Source organism: Eschrichtius robustus, chromosome 3 (assembly GCF_028021215.1).
Source record: "Eschrichtius robustus isolate mEscRob2 chromosome 3, mEscRob2.pri, whole genome shotgun sequence".
Classification (NCBI taxonomy): domain Eukaryota; kingdom Metazoa; phylum Chordata; class Mammalia; order Artiodactyla; family Eschrichtiidae; genus Eschrichtius; species Eschrichtius robustus.
The window spans coordinates 115109216-115130466 of NC_090826.1; the positions used below are offsets into that span (position 1 = coordinate 115109216).

Below are 21251 nucleotides of genomic sequence, written 5' to 3' on the forward strand. Positions count from 1 at the left end.
AAGAGGGTGGGGGGGAGGGAAAGTGGGTAAAAGGAGCCAACTATATGGTAATGGACTGAAACTAAACTTTTGGTGTTAAGCACACTGTAGTGTAAATGGAAGTCAAATTATAATATACACATAAAATTTATATAACATTATAAACCGATGTTACCTCAATTAAAAAAAGAGAAAAATAGAAGAAACACAAATGAGGAAAAAAATGAATAAAAAGAACTTGATAACTGGAAATAAAGAGAAACATGGTTAAAATGGTAAATTTTATGTTATTTATATTTTAGCAAAATAAAAAAAAGAAAAAATATATTATGATGTATCATATAACAGGACACTACACAGCTTTTAAAACAGTACAATAATCTACATACAGACTTCAAAATATTTCATGATATTTTATTAAATAGGTATACTTCTAAATATCTATATATTCACACGTATGTAGAAGTGTTTCTACAGAAAAATAGAAAAATATCTGCAGAGCTAATATTTTAACAATGCTAAGCTTTTAACAATGGGTACCACTTGCGGTAACTTATAGCGAAGACTTTAACTTTTACATTATATACTTTTAAAATGTTTTAATTTATGTGCTAGCTTATGATTGCTTTAAAATTAAAATACAGACTTCAAACCATATTGTCACATTTTCAAAAAGTTTGTGAATTAAGGAAGAAAACATATTCCTAAAGCTTTTAGAGGTTGCAACAAGTACAGAACTTTGGATGTAGTGAAACCTACTGAGATTACGTCTCCTTATAAATATGGGGGCGTCTAGATTGGCACCTAGATTGGCCTGACAGACAAAATATGTCATTACAGTTTAGTGTAACCGCAATGGTATTTTACGTAACTTTGCTTTAATTTTAGTCTGGTAACGGTGACCCCCAAATTCACTGAGTCACATATTTTATGTAGAAACAGGATGATTAATGTAAGGGGCAGGGCTGGAGCTCTGTACTCTCTAAGCAGGGAAAGCACTTGGACAAAAAATTATGGACACAGCTTTCTGTATGGAGCAGTCCCACAAAATCACTAACCTTGGGTTCATGCTTTCTAAGCTTCATTGTCCCTCTACCCCATGACCTCAAGTTCTTTTATTCCTGTCCTGTTTTCTCTTGTAAAACGAACTCAGAGCTGAGTTTGACCTGTACCTGAAAGAACCAATAGGAATCCGGCCCTAGTAACAAAGTTCTTCCCACTCCTGAGTTCACGTTGGTTCTCCTGGGCGATCTCTTCAAAGCTTGAGCCAACTTCACTTCACAGTAGATGCAGGAATAATCTCATGGAGGAAAGCACCTGGATGAGGTGTACTGGAACGCTGATTCTCCCAGGATCTCTGAAGGACATATTAGTCCCGAGGTATGGGGTCATGCATGGTTTCCCAAGAGCAGAATCTTCTATAACTTTACATAACATCTTCATAGTCCACATCTGTAAGATCCGCCTTCTTCAGCCTAGAATAGATGGCTGAGGAGTTCTAAGAGCAAAGGGACATGGATAGAACCTGAGCAGGGAAGACAAGTCGAACATGTTTCCCACAGGTCTTCTTCCCCAGTCCTCTTCCAGTCAGCCTGGATGCACCCTATCATGGTGCACCACTCAAGACAAAACTTGGAGCCTCTTGGAAGACTGTGGTCCTAGGCCACCATTTTCAAAAGGCCTGCGTCCCACTGTTGGGCTACTGAGATGCTCCTGATGAGCTGCAAACTGACCCATACAAAGCCTTCTCTCATTTTTATGAGTCATTATTAGGCTGTTCCATGGACTATAATTTTTCAAGGATGTCAGAATTTTGTATTCATAAACTAAATTTAGCCTGTTACTGGAGTTTATCAAGGGCTTGAACTCTGTCCTGAGATATTTGTCTGCCACACCACACTAGACTCAAATACAAAGCACTTACTCTATTTGCACACGTGCAGAGTTGGAATTTACGCAATTTTCTGAAAGCATTTTTGTATCATCAGTGAAGTCTTGAATTGATCAAGCTTTAGAAATTCCTGATTTTTTAATGACAAAAATTACTTAGTTTAGCTTTATTCAATATTAATTTAGTTTTTGACATGTTGTTTGGTTAACTTCATAGCACGAAATGATGTATGTGTGGTTCAACAGTATTTCAGGATAAAGATTTTCAAATCTATAGAATTCTTAGACTAAGCATGCACTACAGTTTAGCTACAAACCTTCCATATGTCCATTGCTAAAAAAAGTATACGTGAGCCTCTAAAATTACCTTGTACAATGACACTTTACTGTTATAATCAAATGTTTTTATCCCTGTGGTGTGAGGAGATAAGGTAGGAGATAGACCATGAGATATCTTGTTTTTCCTAAGGGGCCATAATTTTAAAAATTTGAGAGCCTGTCCCCAGAAGAAAGAGAGAAAGAGCATGGAGGAAAGAACAGGGATTCTAACTCACCTTATCCCCAGTATGCATCCCAGGGGGTTCTTCTGTGGAGACAAACATATGTGAGATTCCATTTAAAGTCCTTCATTAAATTAGTGTTAATAAAGGCTTCTTTCTCTCCTGTCTATTTCCCATGGACTTACTTCCATTAATATTTTTCTGTCTCGCTTTTCTGCCTATCACAAATATGACTCCTTACTGTACAGAGGAAAACTAGCACCTGGGGGGAGTGTGGGTCCGCCAGCCCCTCCTGGCATTTGTACCTCTCAGCATTTCTGTGCCCACCAAGTACGGGATGGGACAACAGCCACAACCAGGCAGCTGTATTGGGGTGCTACAGGGAGTCCATAGCTGGTACCGTCTCCAATGCTGCCATTTGACTGGGGAGTGAGATATACAGGAGGCCAAGTTAGCATCAGCATTGGGCTCTACTCAAGACACCTTCCAGACCAAAGGCCAATCTTCATATAAGGCACAGCAATGCTCATAGTCAGCTCCAAGAGCAAAAGCAGCAGCACCAAAGAACAGAGCCATGTTGCCATACACGGTCACTGATTATCCTCCCGGTTCCAGGAAAGACAAAAGTCAGAGACAAATTCACTCCCTCATGTCTCACCTGCCGCTGGTTGCTGTTCCTGCTGCACACAGTACACCAAAGAATAAACCTCATCCCTACTTACAACATTCACTGAAAGAGAAAAGAGGAGGCATCGTGACATGACACAGTCCCTTCTTCCTGCCATTTAACTCACTCCATACCTACCACCTATCACAGCCATGAAGATAGATGAGTCATTTATGTGTAGAGGTGGCTGGGACACAGCAGGGTCGGATTTGGTTAATAGACATAACCTTATTGCTTCTTCCCCAGCTTGCTCTGCCTACTTTGGCCCAGGTCATTTGGGAAGCCTCACCATTTTCATAGTCAGGGTGTAGTTGCTCTGGGGCTTGTGAGTTGAGGTAGGTGGATTCTTGGGGTACAGGGCTGGGAAGGCTCCTGCAAACACAGAAACACATGCTACCTATCTGGGATAGCATCCTAGATGTCCCAGACATAACTATCCGGGATTATGAGTAAAACACTGAAGGAGAGAAGCCTGTTACAAAGTGTCCTGAATAGAATGCTAATTTATGGGGAAATCAGCACAGCTGTCTGGTACAAGGCACAGCTCTATACTTACACTGAGCAAGGCACTGCAGAGTATCACTGGAGTATATATTCCGCAAGTGTAAGGTTCTTATTTGACAGCTTACTGTGGTATTGCCCACACCCAGAATAGTGCCATTCACATCATAAGTGCTCGGTAAATACTGAATGAAAAAATATTGATTCACCCCAGATGGAAACCGGTTGCTAGGCAGAACAAGCAGCTTGAGGAAGGGAAAGAAGAAAATACTCTTGCATGTGCATGTATCACTGAAAAAGTGCTATTCTGATTTGGAAAAAAATCTGTTTTTTTGTTGGCAAAAATAATAACACAGTATAAAATGTATCAGCTAAACACTGATATCCCCCGATGGAAGTATTTAAAAACTCTTTTCCTCTTCTAACCAACAAGGACCTATCATACAGCACAGGGAACAATACTCAATATTTTGTAATAACTTATAAGGGAAAAGAATCTGAAAAAGAATATATAACTAAATCATTGTGTTGTACACCTGAAACTAACATGACATTGTAAATCAACTATACTTCAATAAAATAAAATCAAAAATAAATTTTACAAAATCTTTTCCTCTTCTAATCTTCTAAGGAACTTCATCAACAATTTTTCAGTATGTTTATTACTTATTCTCTGGCCTGCATTATGGAAATGTGTGTATATCTTAACTACTCTAGGATACTTAAAACTCTCAAGATCTCTCCATATTTTCATGCTTTCTAGCACTCAACAAAATGACTTACAGACTCTCAGATATTGGTTGATTGAATAAATGCATGAAACTGGTCAATATAATGGAACTGTCTTATTCTGCACATTTAGTGAAGGAGATAAATTAGGAAAAATGATGAAAGGATTTAAATTAATTAGTTAATATATAAAAGAAGAGGAATAGCAAATGAAGTTATCAGTGGAAGAACTCTGGAGTAGTAGTTTTGGATATGACAAAATATGGAAAAAAGCTCATGAGAGAGAACAATTCAAAAAATTGTTTGAAATAGATTTTTCTACATTAACTGTGCACACAGAGAAAGCAGAGGTCTCACCTGAGTGAATTCCCGGCTGAACGACTTCCTGCAAGTCAAACAAATGAAAATACATGTCAATGAAGGAACTCTCTTTCTCAGTGCTTTCATACAGCGCTTGTGCGGGGAATGTGCCTTGTTTCAGGATGCCCATTGCAAGATGCCACTGTGTGCTCAGAGGACATCCTGGTAATTATTTGGGCAGATCCTTCATATTGCAGATGAAGAGATTTAGGTCCAGAATAGTTAAGCGAGCTTCCCAAAGACAGTTAATACCAGAATTGGACTTGAGCCCAAGGCTCTGTACCTGCACACCTATAACATTTTTTGGTTTTGGTTTTAGAACCATACGACCTAATCCTATCATGACAAAAGGCACTTCCATAGACACAGTATAGTTGGGGTGACGTCTCCAAAGATGCCCAAAAGCTTGGAATTTAAGTAAGAATCTCACATTGTCCTCTCTTGCCCCATCTCCAACTTGCTCAATGGAGAACAGGAGACCAAGATTAAACATACAAATAAATAGGTAATAATCAATTGTAATAATGTGTGAAGTTATTGGTACTCTGAGGAAGAATAATAGAAGAGAATTGTAAGCTGTGTGGCCAGGTGAAGCCTCTTGGAGGAAATGACGTTTAAGCTGAAAAGTGAGAAACACTCAGCAAAAAGCATATGTGTGGATGTGTGGGTAAATATTTCAGGGAGAAGAAAAACCATGTGACAGTATTCTAAGGCAAATAAGAATTAGTGCAATGACTTTACCTGGGAGATTGTCAGTATAGCTGGAACTGCTAACTGTATTTCTCTTATAAGTGGCTGATTAGTTATTTTAAGTAGTTACATTTTTGTATAAAAATTAAACCACAAAAGTACAAGGTATCAGTTTAACCTCAATTGATAATACATCGGGATGAAGGTCTTTACTAAAAACTTTCACTACTTTAATAGGTGCCATCCCATGTGCTGGGGCAGTGGGGTTGGCTATGAGCAGATCTATAGGCAAGGTGGCTAATGGGATATATTCATCCTTATTAGTATATATGTCACAAATCTTGCCCTATTTCAGTGAGAACAAAGGTCACAGTAACAAAATACCAATCTCTATAAATACAAACCTATTTTTCTCTTGAGCCAGCAGCAAAATAATAGGGCCATAGTGGTGGGACCAGAGATGCCAAGCAGCACCTCCATGACTCTTGAAGTAAGAACTTCTTTTCTGTCCTCCGTAGGCACTGAAGGGAGAGACCTGTACATGAACTGCCAAGGAGAAGGGCTTGGGTTTGGAGAGCAGATATCTTGAGTGTGGGTTGAGGCAAGGTCTGCTCTTCCTGGGGGAGGTGGGGAGGTAGGACTTATTTATGCACCTAGGGACTTGCAGCTTATCACATTGATGAGAGAAGAGAGGCACCAGCTTTGATGTCCCCCATGCCCCCTCAGATACATCTCCCAGGACAGGATTACCCATAGAAGCCTCATCTTTGGTAGCACACCACCAGAAACTTTGTGGGGTCAGCAAAACTCTCCCAGAATGCTGAGAAACAGACATTGACCGAAGTAGTTCCACAGCGTGAGCTATACCTATGATATTGAGTGGTACCACCTCACTGCGCTGGGCCACCAGGCCATTGTTGGCCTCACAGTAGTAGTTTCCAGAATGTTCTGCAGTCAGAGAGAGGTTGAAAGACACTCCTCCTCCAGAGGGAGCTGAGCTGCTCCCCAGGGCGACATCCTCATGATAAAACTGGTACAGGATTGGGGCAGAGCCTCTCCAGACCTCGCAGTGAAGCTCCATCACGTCCCCCACCACAGCCTGGGCCCCGGGAGCCCTGAGGGTGAGGACAGGGTGAGACACTGGAACTGAGAGAGATAGTAGACTGTCAGAGGGGGTCTCTGATGATGACAGACTCACAATCCCTGCCCACAGAGGCGCAGCGCCAGTTCACTTCCTCAGGGTGCCCCAGGGGAACATGCTGGCTGAGCAGAAAGGCAGTGGAACTTACTTCTGACAGTGATGTTCACCAGCTCACTGAGCCTGGGGCCATAGCCATTGTCAGCCGCACAGTAATATTGCTCAGAGTCACTCTCCCTCACCACAGGGATCTCAAACGTCGCCGTCAGTGAACGCTGGGTCTTCGTTTCCAGGTTTAAACCCAGGGCCCCTTTGTACCAGAAGAAGGTGATATCTCCTGTGCCCCCAGTGACCAAGCAGACAAGAACCAGCTTTTCCCCCTCCATCAGGTATCCACCGGGAGGTTGTATCTCCAAGTTCACATTACTGATGGGGACTCCTACATGAACACAAGATGACACAGGAAGGCCCTGAGTAGGGAGGGTTTCAGGGACAGGGTAGGTGCGACAGTCCTGAAAGCAAAGGCCTCCGGTGAAGTCAACAGCTTATATTATTTAAAGGTGGGGCAGGGAGCTAGTGGGCAGAGGGGGTCCTGCTGATTTGGAATTGGCATTAGTTGGGTTGATGGTGGTAGGGTAAGAAAGACACCATAATATTCCCATGGAGGCTACAGTGTCTTCTCCCTGCCTAAGACAGTGTGATTCCCAGAACCATGATCTCTCAAACTCCCATTTTTCAAGCCACAATAGTGTAATGGCTACAAGTCTAGGTTACAAATCAAACTGCCTGGGTTTGAATGTTGGTTCCAACTCTTCTTGTGCATGCTTGGTCAAATTACTTAACTTCTCTGAGACTCAATTTCCCACCTGGAAAATGGAGAAGATAATGACAGTTATCTCCTACAGTTGTGATGCTTCAATTGAACAACATGTGGGTCAGATTGGTTCAAGATGACGGAGTAGAAGGACATACACTCACTCTCTCTTGCGAGAGCACTGGGATCACAACTAACTGCTGAGCAATCATTGACAGGAACACACTAGAACTCACTAAAAGAAATACCCCACATCCAAAGACAAAGGAGAAGCCACAATGAGATGGTAGGAGGGGCATAATCACAATGAAATCAAATCCCATAACTGCTGGGTGGGTGACTCACAAACTGGAGAACAATTATACCACAGAAGTCCACCCACTGGAGTGAAGGTTCTGAGCTCCACATCAGGCTTCCCAACCTGGGGTTCTGGCAACAGGAGGAGGAATTCCCAGAGAATCAGACTTTCAAGACTAGTGGGATTTGATTGCAGGACTTTGACAGGACTGGGGGAAAAAGAGACTCCACTCTTGGAGGGCACACACAAAGTAGTGTGCTCATCAGGACCCAGGGGAAGGAGCAGTGACCCCATAGGAGACTGAACCAGACCTATATGCTAGTGTTGGAGGGTATCTTGCAGAGGCAGGGGGTGGCTGTGGCTCACTGCGGGGACAAGGACACTGGCAGCAGAAGGTCTGGGAAGTATTCCTTGGCCTGAGCTCTCCCAGAGTCCGCCATTAGCCTCACCAAATACCCTGCAGCCTCCAGTGCTGGGTCGCCTCAGGCCAAACAACCAACGGGGAGGGAACTCAGCCCCACCCATCAACAGACAAGTGGATTAAACTTTTACTGAGCTCTGCCCACCAGAGCAACACCCAGCTCTACCGACCACCAGTCCCTCCTATCAAGGAGCTTGCACAAGCCTCTTAGATAGCCTCATCCAGCAGACAGCAGAAGCAAGAAGAACTACAATCCTACAGCCTGTGGAACAAAAACCACATTCACAGAAAGATAGACAAAATGAAAAGGCAGAGGGCTATGTACCAGATGAAGGAACAAGATAAAACCCCAGAAAAACAACTAAATGAAGTGGAGATAGGCAAAGGTCCAGAAAAAGAATTCAGAATAATGATAGTGAAGATGATCCAGGACCTCAGAAAAAGAATGGAGGCAAAGATCGAGAAGATGCAAGAGATGTTTAACAAAGACCTAGAAGAATTAAAAAACAAACACCTAGAAGAATTAAAGAACAAACAAACAGAGATGAATAATAAAATAACTGAAATGAAAAACACACTAGAAGGAATCAATAGCAGAATAACTGAGGCAGAAGAACGGATAAGTGACCTGGAAGACAGAATGGTGGAATTCACTGCTGTGGAACAGAATAAAGAAAAAAGAATGAAAAGAAATGAAGACAGCCTAAGAGACCTCTCGACAACATTTAATGCACCAAAATTCACATTATAGGGGTCCCAGAAGAAGAAGAGAGAGAGAAAATATTTGAAGAGATTATAGACGAAAACTTCCCTAACATGGGAAAGGAAATAGCCACCTATGTCCAAGAAGTGCAGAGAGTCCCCGGCAGGATAAACCCAAGGAGAAACACGCTGAGACACATAGTAATCACACTGACAAAAATTAAAGACAAAGAAAAATTATTAAAAGCAACAAGGGAAAAATGACAAATAACATATAAGGGAATTCCCATAAGGTTAACTGCTGATTTCGTAGCAGAAACTCTACAAGCCAGAAGGGAGTGGCACGATATATTTAAAGTGATGAAAGGCAAGAACCTACAACAAAGATTACTCTACCCAGGAAGGATCTCATTCAGATTCGATGGAGAAATCAAAAGCTTTACAGACAAGAAAGACCTAAGAGAATTCAGCACCACCAAACCAGCTCTACAACAAATGCTAAAGAAACTTCTCTAAGTGGGAAACACAAGAGAATAAAAGGATCTACAAAAACAAACCCAAAACAATTAAGAAAATGGTAATAGGAATATACATATCGATAATTACCTTAAATGTGAATGGATTAAAAGCTCCAGACAAAAGACACAGGCTCGCTGAATGGATACAAAAACAAGACCCATATATATGCTGTCTACAAGAGACCCACTTCAGACCTAGGCACACATACAGACTGAAAGTGAGGGGATGGAAAAAGATATTCCATGCAAATGGAAATCAAAAGAAAGCTGGAGTAACAATACTCATATCAGATAAAATAGACTTTAAAATAAAGAATGTTACAAGAGACAAGGAATGACACTACGTAATGATCAAAGGATCAATACAAGAAGAAGATATAACAATTATAAATATATATGCACCCAACATAGGAGCACCTCAATACATAAGGCAACTGCTAGCATCTATAAAAGAGGAAATCGACAGTAACACAATAATAGTGGGGGACTTTAATACCTCACTTACACCAATGGACAGATCATCCAGAGAGAAAATTAATGAGGAAACACAAGCTTTAAATGACACAAAAGACCAGATAGATTTAATTGATATTTATAGGACATTCCATCCCAAAACAGCAGATTACATCTTCTTCTCAAGTGCACATGGAACATTCTCCAGGATAGTTCACATCGTGGGTCACAAGTCAAGCCTCAGTAAATTTAAGAAAATTGAAATCACATCAAGCATCTTTTCCAACCACAATGCTATAAGATTAGAAATAAATTACAGGGAAAGAAAACGTAAGAAACACAAACACATGGAGGCTAAGCAATACGTTACTAAATAACCAAGAAATCACTGAAGAAATCAAAGAGGAAATGAAAAAATACCTAGAGACAAATGATAAAAAAACAAGATGATCCAAAACCTAGGGGATACAGCAAAAGCAGTTCTAAGAGTGAAGTGCATAGCAGTACAATCCTACCTCAAGAAACAAGAAAAATCTCAAATAAACAATCTAAACTTACACCTAAAGGAACTAGAGAAAGAAGAAGAAACAAAACCCAAAGTTAGTAGAAGGAAAGAAATCATAAAGATTTAAAGATCAGAGCAGAAATAAATAAAACAGAAACAAAGATCAATAAAACTAAAAGCTGGTTCTTTGAGAAGATAAACAAAATTGATAAACATTTAGCCAATAAGAATAAGATTAGAAATGAAATAATTTCTAATAATTAATAAGATTAGAAATGAAAAAGAAGTTACAATGGACACCACAGAAATACAAAGGATCATAAGAGACTACTACAAGCAACTCTATGCCAATAAAATGGACAACCTGAAAGAAATGGACAAATTCTTAGAAAGGTGTAACCTTCCAAGACCGAACCAGGAAGAAATAGAAAATATGAACAGACCAATCACAAGTAATGAAATTGAAACTGTGATTAAAAATCTTCCAACAAACAAAAGTCCAGAACCAGATGGCTTCACCGGTGAATTTTATCAAACATTTAGAGAAGAGCTAATACTCACCCTTCTCAAACTCTTACAAAAATATTGCAGAGGAAGGAACACTCCCAAATTCATTCTACAAGGCCACCATCACCCTGATACCAAAACCAAAGACACTACAAAAAAAGAAAATTACAGACCAATATCACTGATGAGTATAGGTGCAAAAGTTCTCAACAAAATACTAGCAAACAGAATCCAACAACACATTAAAAGCATCATACACCATGATCAAGTGGAATTCATCCCAGGGATGCAAGGATTCTTCAATATATGCAGATCACTCAATGTGATACACCATATTAACAAATTGAAGGGGGGAAACCATATGATCATCTCAATAGATGAAGAAAAAGCTTTTGACAAAATTCAACACCTATATATGATAAAAACTCTCCAGAAAGTGGGCATACAGGGGACCTACCTCAACATAATAAAAACCATATACAGCAAACCCACAGCAAACATCATTCTCAATGGTGAAAAACTGAAAGCATTTCCTCTAAGATCAGGAACAAGACAAGGATGTCCACTCTCACCACTATTATTCCACATAGTTTTTGAAGTCCTAGCCACGGCAATCAGAGAAGCAAAAGAAATAAAAGGAATACAAATTGGAAAAGAAGATGTAAAACTGTCACTGTTTGCAGATGACATGATACTATACGTAGAGACTCCTAAAGATGTCACCAGAAAACTGCTAGAGTTAATGAATGAATTTGGTAAAGTTGCAGGATACAAAATTAATGCACAGAAATCTCTTGCTCTCTATACACTAACAATGAAAGTTCAGAAAGAAAAATTAAGGTAACAACTCCATTTACCATTGCAACAAAAAGAATAAAATACCTAGGAATAAACCTACCTAAGGAGGTAAAAATCCTGTACTCAGAAAACTGTAAGACACTGATGAAAATCAAAGATGACACAAACAAATGGAGAGATATACCATGTTCTTGTATTGGAAGAATCAATATTGTGAAAATGACTATACTACCCAAAGCAATCTACGGATTCAATGCAATCCCTATCAAATTACCAATGGCATTTTTTACAGAACTAGAACAAAATATCTTAAAATTTGTATGGAGACACAAAAGATCCCAAATAGCCAAAGCAATCTTGAGGAAAAAAAACGGAGATGGAGGAATCAGACTCCCTGATTTCAGACTATACTGCAAGCCTACAGTAATCAAGACAATATAGTACTGGCACAAAAACCCAAATATAGATCAATGGAAGAGGACAGAAAGCCCAGAGATAAACCCATACACCTACGGTCAACTAATCTATGACAAAGGAGGCAAGGATATACAATGGAGAAAAGACAGTCTCTTCAATAAGTGGTGCTGGGAAAACTGGACAGCTACATGTAAAAGAATGAAATTAGAACACTTCCTAACACCATACACAAAGATAAACTCAAAATGGATTAAAGACCTAAATGTAAGACCAGACACTAAAACTCTTAGAGGAAAACATAGGAAAAACACTCTTTGACATAAATCACAGCAAGATCTTTTTTGACCCACCTCCTAGAGTAATGGAAATAAAAACTAAAATAAACAAATGGGACCTAATGAAACTTCAAAGCTTTTGCACAGCAAAGGAACCTGTAAACAAGACAAAAAGACAATCTTCAGAATGCGAGAAAATATTTGCAAATGAATCAATGGACAAAGGATTAATCTCCAAAATATATAAACAGCTCATGCACCTCAATATTAGGAAAAACAAACAACCTAATCAAAAAATGGGCAGAAGACCTAAATAGACATTTCTCCAAAGAAGGCATGTCCAAGAGGGAAAATCTGCTCAACATTACTAATTATTAGAGAAATGCAAATCAAAACTACAATGAGGTATCACCTCACACTGGTTAGAATGGGCATCATCAGAAAATCTACAAACAACAAATGCTGGAGAGGGTGTGGAGAAAAGGGAACCCTCTTGCACTGTTGGTGGGAATGTAAATTGATACAGCCACTATGGAGAACAGTATGGAGGTTCCTGAAAAAACTAAAAATAGAATTACCATATGACCCAGCAATCCCACTACTGGGCATATACCCAGAGAAAACCATAATTCAAAAAGACACAGGCACCCCTATATTCATTGAAGCACTATTTACAATAGCCAGGTCATGGAAACAACCTAAATGCCCATTGACAGACTAGTGGATAAAGAAGATGTGGTACATGTATACAGTGGAATATTAGCCATAAAAAGGACTGAAATTGGTTCATTTGTAGAGACATGGATGGACCTAGAGACTATCATACAGAGTGAAATAAGTCAGAAAGAGAAAAACAAATATCGTATATTAACGCATATATGTGGAACCTAGAAAAATGGTAGAGATGAACCAGTTTGCAAGGCAGAAATTGAGACACAGATGTAGAGAATAAACGTATGGACACCAAGGGGGGAAAGTGGGGGGGGGGGGGGGAAAGGGGGGTTGGTGAGATGAATTGGGAGATTGGGATTGACCTGTATACACTAATATGTATAAAATAGATAACTAATAAGAACCTGCTGTATAAAAAATGAAATGAAATAAAATAAAATAAAAAAAAGTAAAAACAACATGTGTGAATCACAAGAACAGGGCCTATGGCATATGAACGGTCCAGAGGCTTTTTGTCGTGGTCCAGGTTCATGGAGTTGAGTTTTGAGGAAGTCTGGGAAAGCCCAGCTTTCGGAAGGTATTAGCAATTGCTTTATGGTATCATGGCTACATCTTTGTCTGAGAGTGGGAGAGGATGTCAGAAATGTCAACCATGTTATATGGAATAACATGGTTCAGAATCACAAAACACCCTCATTCCTTTTTATCTTTCAAAATCAGACCTCAGCTTCTCTTCCGTAAGCCCTTCCCCCATAGCCTTTTCCTCAAAGCCTCCTCTTACCACCTCAGTCAGATTTCTCCCTTCTTTGTAGTTTCTATTAATAGTCGACCTTTACGACACCACCACACATTTCACCCTCGTTGTTTAGGATGCCAGTTAAGCATCAGCTTCTCATAGTCAGGGACAATATATTATGCAGCTATTTCCTCCACACCCTCCAGCACAGTGATGACACACAGTAAAGGCTTCCTAAAACTTCTTTTGTTTGCTTGAATGCGAATAGCAAGGATAAGGGAAGACCCCTTAAGAACTCTGATAATAAAAAGCTCAGGTACATGTGTCAAAGAGCATCCATGCATGCAGGAGCAGAACACAACAGTCAGGGAAGACCAGCCTCGTACCTCTGCCCTTCTCAGCCCAGCCCAGCAGAGGCCCCCACCGGAACTCACCGTGTACTTGGATCTGGACTCTGCGGCTCCATTTGACTCTGAGTGGTGTTGTCTTTGCTTGACACCAGTAGGACCCTGAGTCTTCCCTCCACACAGCAGGAATCCAGAGCTCTGGGATGCTGTCCCAGTTCAGCCCTAGGGGCCTGCCATCTTTGTAGAAGCGGAACTGGAGCTGAACATCTAACTTCTGTGGAGGGGGCTGGGTCTTACAGGCCAGGGTCATTGAATTCCCCTCTATGGGCTGAGAGGGGCTGACTATCAGGAACAGCTCTAGAGGGAAGAGTTAAACACATGTTCTAGGGCAATGGGGTTCAGAGATCCTGATGGGTGGCACTTTGTGTTCTCAGCACTTGCTGTCAGCAAGACTCAAAGGTCCAGCTCATTGGACATGCAGACCACTTCTCACATTACCGCCCTGCCCCGACATGGCGCATGGGCTTTCAGCTGCTCACCCCCAGCACCTCCTGCCCCTGTGCAGCACCACTTCCTTCTACAAGGCAACCCTTACCTTTGACTTGGTTATTACTCTTTGAAGTTTCTATCCATGAACTGAAAACACTTTTGGAGACAATGCAGGGATACTGATGACTGTCACTAGAGTTGGCATTGGAGATGGTGAAGCTTGAAGTTTTAGGAAAATATATTTCATTCATCCTTGTTATAAGCCATATTGGTCATTTTCTTCTGTTCCCATTCCCCTGATGTCTCAGACCCACGCTATCTCTTTCAGAGATAGAATATGAGACATGGAGAATCAGTCTGGGGAATACTCAGAGGAACTCTTATTTCTTCTGTACTGTTTCTCTCCTGCCCCTTTTATTGCTATTCTTAATGGAAGGAAGAGGCATGCATTTGCCTAGAAATACCCTGCATCCATACATCCACATGGCCCAGATCCCTTGATCTGGGACCTCTATACAAACCCCTATAGAAAGCATGTATCCCTTTTTGGCCATAGGGGTTCTTTTCCGGATGAATTAAAGATGAGTAAAGTTGTGTTCTGCTTTCATCTCATATCCTTATCTATCCCAGTTGCAGCAGCCCATGAAACATCGAAAGCCCTGATTGCGTTTGCTCTCAGGACATTTGTTTATCCAACCTTCAGAGCCTTTGTTCTTTGGGAAGTTTTAAGAGTATTCCTAAGAAAAGCCTCTTTGTCTCCTCATCAGATGAAAATGCTAAGTGTTCTAGATCACTGAGGGGTGATTCCTAGTCCAGTATCTATAATCTCCAAGCCTTTCGACTGGAATGCTTTACCCTAGGACTTTTAAAAATTCAGTTCAACTGTGGTACCAAAATGTTTGCCCTGTGCTGAGGCCTGGAATACCCTGTGCATTAATCACTTTCTCTCCTTGGAAAACTGTAGTCCCCAGAGGACTGAGGAGCAGCACAGCTTTGGGAGCATAGCAGAAAAAGCAATAAAAAAGGCATCTAGGCACCTGAAACCCACTCTTTTGAATGGGTCTGGGGTGGGGATGGAATAGGACACTGGACAGGGCAGTTTGCATGGGTCCAGAGCTCAGTCTTGCAGCTTGGAGCTTGTTTCAGAAAATTCTCAGGCACAGAGACTACCTGGCAAATTCCTGGTGGCAGAAACGTTGTTTCTTCATCCTGGATGTGGCTTTGGATTTTTGCTTAGGCTATGACTGGTCAGGCATATTTACAGAGTAAAAGCGGAGCCAAGCACAAGGCATCATGGAATTAACATAAGGCATGAGTTAGACTTGGACAAACATCAGGTGAGGAAACCAGAAGCCTGAGTTGGTTCTGAGTATCTCTTGTCATAGGAATTCCAAACCCTGTGTTCCTAGTTGCACATGCAGCCTGTGTTGAAGTAGCAGGATAATCTCTTTTAACCCTGTGCTTATTATTTTAAGCACAAGACAGCAGTCCTCATATACTTTAGTGGAAGATTTCTTCTGGGGGAAAATTTCCTCCTTTCCTCATCCGGTACAATTAAGACTGAATCAGGAGCAAACTAATGAAGTAAGTTTGCATAAAGCAGAATCTGAGAGAGAAAATGCACCGGGGTAACAGTTGTGACTGCAGAGCAGGGCTGAAAACAGGAAGAAGGCAGCAGTCTACAGTTTGTACATGGCCCACGCACTGACTGTAATGTTGTTCTCCGTGGAGGCGTGACTTTGGCATTTTTTTCCAACACTTCTGGTGGAGTACCCAGCTGGGAGTACACAGGGGCTTTGGAGCCCTTCTGCCAGAGGGCAGAGATTCTTCTATAACATCAACCTTCAGCACCCCCTGACTTCCTTGCGCAAACAGCATTACCCTCCCTAAGCTGGGACGTCCCAGAAAAAAAAGATTGTGGTCTTGAGAAGGTCAGAGCAAGACCTGCTCCATCAGCTGAGCATGTACATGTCACGTGCAGAGACTGGTGTGAACAGAAGCAACCTGGGCCCAAGGGGGCCGCTGTCATCTGTATACCGGATATCAAACAGCCATCCACAGGCCTCCTGCACTGGCTCAAGTGACAAGATACCCACAGACCGTGAAGAAGAAAAGGAAGTGCAACTCACCAGTTGGTTCACAGAGTGGAGCTGGGAGAGAATTTAGCAGAGATCAGTACAGGGCAGCAAATCCCAAACATACCCAAAGTTTAACTCCCACAAGCGCTTTCCCAACAACGCACCCTCCTTCTTTTGTGCCCTTCCTCTCTTTTTTCTCTCTTTCCCTCTCTTTTTCTCTTTTCCCCTTCCTATCTTCTTATTTTCTCCCCCTTCCCTACCCTGCTTCCTTCCTCCTTTCTCTCTGTTCCTTTCCCCACATTCCACATCAATCACCTGCCTACAAAATGACACAGAGTTCTGTTTTATGATTGTAATTTCCAATAACTTCTCTCACCTGTGGTTACGAGGTGGCGCCTTTGTTGTATAACTACTTAGCCGCTCCCTTCCTCAAGCCCATCATCCTCATTCCCTCTCTCAAAAGTCTGATGATCCACCTCGAGACTTGCTGACTCATGGTAACAGCGGTCAGGCAAGGAGAGTGGACAGGCTTATGCTCAAAACATGATGCCCCTTTATTTAACAACTTCAGGGCAGAGGAGGCTTAGGTCCAGAGAAGGACTTCAGATTTCTCCAAAGATTCTCTCTTATCCCAAGGATTTGACCATAATATTATGGCATAATGGTCAAGAACAGAAAATTCTGGGGAAAACGCAGCCTTTGTAGCCAGATGACATAGACCTGAATCCTGGCTCTTCCTCTTACAAGCTGTGTGACTCTGGGAAAAATGCTTTACCTCTCTGTGCTTTAGTTTTCTGTAAAATGGAGATAATAATAGACCTACCTCACATAGTTTTGTGAAGATTAAGTGAGTTGATATCCACAAAATGCTTAGAAGAATGCCTGAAATTTATCTAGCATTTAATAAATATTATCTCACTATTATTATCTATTTTAGTTCAGTTTGGTCTGAGATGCCTACTGTTTATATTAAATGTTTATTTGAATAATCAGTTCCTCAGGAAGGAGAAGGGAATCAATGAGGGCTAGCATGAAAATCACATTTTATTTATTCATCCATACCACAAATAATTTTGAGTGCCTATTATATGCCAGGCATTGTACATCACACTTAGGTTGCAGGAATGAACATGAATGACAATCTTTTCTGTCAAGGAATTTACATTATAGTGGGAGAGAGCCAATCAAACAAATATATATGTAACATGATTTTAGAGAATGGTCAGTGCTATAAGAAAAGTACAGTAGAAAAATAAGTTACGGAGTATCTTGGGATGGTCTTGACTATTTAGATAGACGTCAATTGAGTAGAAACATGAATGAAGTTAGAGAGCAGGCCTTCTGAATATTTGGGAAAGCGCATTCCTGGCAGAGAAACAGCAAATGCGAAGACCTTGAGAAGGAATGAGCTTGTCCAAGGAAGAATGAGAAGGCAGGTGCACTGGGAACTGACTAGGTGAGGGGAACAGTGGTTGATACTGGTGTGTGAGAAGTAAGCAGGGGCCAGTCACAGAAGGCTTTGTGGGCTTGGTAATAGCTTTGGATTTTGTTCATGATGTAATGGAGAGCGATGGACAGTTCTGACTTAATTTGCATTTGTAGAATCATTCTTCCACTGTAGAAAGAACAGACTACAGACATGCAAGAGTAGCAGGGGGAACACTAGTGGGAGGTTAGTCTGGAAGAGTGAGGATGGTGGCTCAGGCTAGGCAGTATTGGTGCTGTGAAGGGGACAGATCTCAGTATAAATTCGGAAGTAGAATCAATGGGAATTACTTATGGATTGGATATAAAGTGTCAAAGACAGAGAGGAATTAAGTATAACTCCTAGATTTTTGGCCATAGCAACCAGAAGAATGGTGGTGACATTTACAAAATGGAGAAGCGGTGGGGAGAAATAGGTTAAGTCCTAGGTGTTGGTGACTCATGTGGAAGATCAAAGGATCTGTTAGGACATGTTGACTTTAAAATGCATATTAGACAGCTGAATGGCAGTTGAATATATGAAAGGTGTTCAAAGGTGGGATCGAAGTTGGATAAATAAGCTTGATTTTAAGCTGTTTAAGCTTAAAATGACTAAAGTGTAAAACTTAGGGAATGAGTATGGATGGAGAAGAGAAGGCTACGTACCAACCTTGAGAAACTCAAACATTTCAAAGTCAGTAAAGAAGCAGGTATTAAATTAGAAAGAACACCAGCAGAATACGGTATTTAGAAGCCAAGTGGAAAAGTATTTCCAGGAGAGGGAATGATCAACTTATGTCAAATACCCCTGAGATGCTGAATAAAATGAGAAATAAAAATTGAATCCTGGGTGAGGCAACATAGAGGTGGTTGATGATATTAACAAGAGCAGTTTCAGTGGAGTGGTGAGGACAAAGATTGATTGAAGTGGATTCAATAAAGGATAAGGAAGAACTATAAGGACCTAAAACAGTTTAGCAGTTTCCAGGGGTTAGGAATGAGGGAGGAGTTGACTCTAAAGGGATTGAGGGCATGAAGGAATTTTTGAAGTGATGGAAATCTTCTGTATTTTGATCGTGGTGGTAGTCATATGACGCTAAATCTTTGTCAAAAATCATAGACATTGCATCAAAAATGTGTATCTTACTGTAATGTAAATTAAAAATGAATTTTAAAATGAAAGGATGGGAGGAGATCAAGTAAAGATAATGACTCACTGAAAACTATAAAAGGATGTGCAGAATGGTGAAGCAAATGGAGGTCACATTTCTATTATTTTAAGATAGAAGACATTATGGCATATTTGTATACTTATAGGAATAATCCAGGATGGAGAAACATTTTGATGATGGAGCAAGGGAGTCTGGGACCCAATGCACAAGTGGAGAGTCCTGTCTTCAATTCGGATGAGGGAAAATATATCCATAATAGGGAGAGAAAAGGCAGAGTATGTAAATGCAGAGGTGGGCAGGTTGATAGATACAGCCGTATAAAGATGAGGAAATTGTCTTTCGATTGCTTTTATTTTTCTCAGGTTATAAACTAAGAGTAAGAAGAGAAAAGTTTGAGGAGAAAGGAGTGGGTATGAAGAAGTGGTCATCAAGAATGGAAGAGCATTGGGGCTTCCCTGGTGGCGCAGTGGTTGAGAATCTGCCTGCCAATGCAGGGCACACAGGTTCGAGCCCTGGTCTGGGAAGATCCCACATGCCGCGGAGCAACTGGGCCCGTGAGCCACAACTACTGAGCCTCTGCGTCTGGAGCCTGTGCTCCGCAACAAGAGAGGCCACGATACTGAGAGGCCCGCGCACCGCGATGAAGAGTGGCCCCCGCTCGCCACAACTAGAGAAAGCCCTCGCACAGAAGGGAAGACCCAACACAGCCAAAAATAAATAAATTAATTAATTAAAAAAAAAAAAAGAATGGAAGAGCATTGACTCTGAAAGAATAGGAGGATTGCATGGCACCTGAGATTGGTGGTCCTACATTTAAAGGAAGATAAGTCAGCAGGATTGTACCTTTTGTTTAGAGTCACATTCAGCTGCTTAGGCACAGGTGTGAAGCATGCAGAAAAGTGTGTTAGTCAGGAAAGTGCTATGGGGAAGAGGGACGAAGGTACATCCAAGGGAGTATTGTGATAAACTACAGAATCTAAGTATTGTGAGAAGTGAGGACATGGAGTGCAGTAATTTGACAGTGGAAAAGTAAGCCTGGGGAGGGGAAGGCATGTTGAATATGGAGCATTAGAGAAAGTGAGCTGGAAATACAATGTAGTCAGGTAGGGAGGTGGGTGCTGAAGTCAAAGATTTTGGAAGTGGGACAGTTGTTGGTAATGATAAGTTCTAGGGTTTGATGGTAGAAATGGGGAAGTCAAGGAAGGATATAGGAAAATCATGTTAATGATAAGAAGGGCAAGGAACTGAGAGGCCAATTTGTTGTTTGAATTATCTTTGTGGCTATCGAAACCACCAAGAAGCAAGTCAGAATCAAAAGTGGAAAGAAAGACAGAAAGTGAACACTTCCTATGAGATAAAAACTAAAACGACAGTTTTCTTCCAAAATCTGGCTTTCCAGTATCTATGACTTTCTGCCCAACTCTAAGCCCTCAGTGGGAAGTAAAGATCTGAGCATGCCTGACCATTGCCCAGCAGAAACTTAGTCCTGAGAAGTCCCAATGCTCTTCAGGAAACCGGGCGCCAGGGAATGGAATCCCATACCCTTTTCTGGGTTGTCCTACTCACCACAGATCAACAGCAAGAGCCTCAGCAGCATGAGGACCAGGTCGGGGTACTGGAACTGGAGGTGCTCTCTCATCGAAAAAAGAATTCACCTTAGAATCAGGAGGCAGTGGCTTGTCAGAGGTTTGAGGAAGTCGGGATCAGAAGTCACACAATCGAAAGCACACATTTACAGAAATAGAAAAAGGAACAAGAGCCTTCTCATGGCCATTCTCTATTTCCTCAGCTCTGGAGGCCAAGAAAATTAAAAATAATCCTGTTTATAGTTTGGTTCTATTTCCAAAATGTGAAGAGAATGCATATTAATACATCAGCTCCTTCTTCAAGAACACAGGTAGCTCAAAGGAAGTTTCCCAAAGGCAGTTTCTGGCTTTGATGAGCATCTCATCAGGCAGTGGTCCTGCTGAAATTCAAATGGCATGTCTGTCATCTTTGATAAAGATGTCTCCTCAACCATGTCTAATCAGCACATCCTTTTGTCTCACAGCAGCCTCTATCGTAGTCACGCTATGCACAAGTGCCAGTAAGGCGGGGACCGATGGGCTGTCACCCAGGTTATGTGTAATGT

General features: G+C 41.2%; 1 protein-coding gene across 1 annotated transcript; it reads right to left on the minus strand.

The window, feature by feature from the left end:
• Window positions 1-1405: 1405 nt before the first annotated feature.
• On the minus strand, window positions 1406-20717 carry FCRL1 (Fc receptor like 1). Its single transcript, XM_068537592.1, has 11 exons — window positions 20687-20717; window positions 16536-16556; window positions 14005-14274; window positions 6606-6893; window positions 6184-6462; window positions 5721-5837; window positions 4624-4651; window positions 3326-3408; window positions 3028-3099; window positions 2424-2455; window positions 1406-1477 (listed from the first exon to the last, which is right to left on the minus strand). The coding sequence occupies exons 1-11, from the start codon at window positions 20715-20717 to the stop codon at window positions 1406-1408; spliced, it is 1293 nt and encodes a 430-aa protein (XP_068393693.1).
• Window positions 20718-21251: the final 534 nt, after the last annotated feature.

Bases quoted from the DNA above. Each gene is read 5' to 3' on its own strand.
- FCRL1 (XM_068537592.1), bottom strand. From the start codon at position 20,717: ATGCTGCTGAGGCTCTTGCTGTTGATCTGTG. The intron at 14,275-16,535 runs GTGAGTTGCACT...TCTTCCCTCTAG, and splicing joins TCCACTCTGTGAACCAACTG to AGCTGTTCCTGATAGTCAGC. The intron at 2,456-3,027 runs GTGAGACATGAG...TTGTCTCCACAG, and splicing joins GGAACAGCAACCAGCGGCAG to AAGAACCCCCTGGGATGCAT.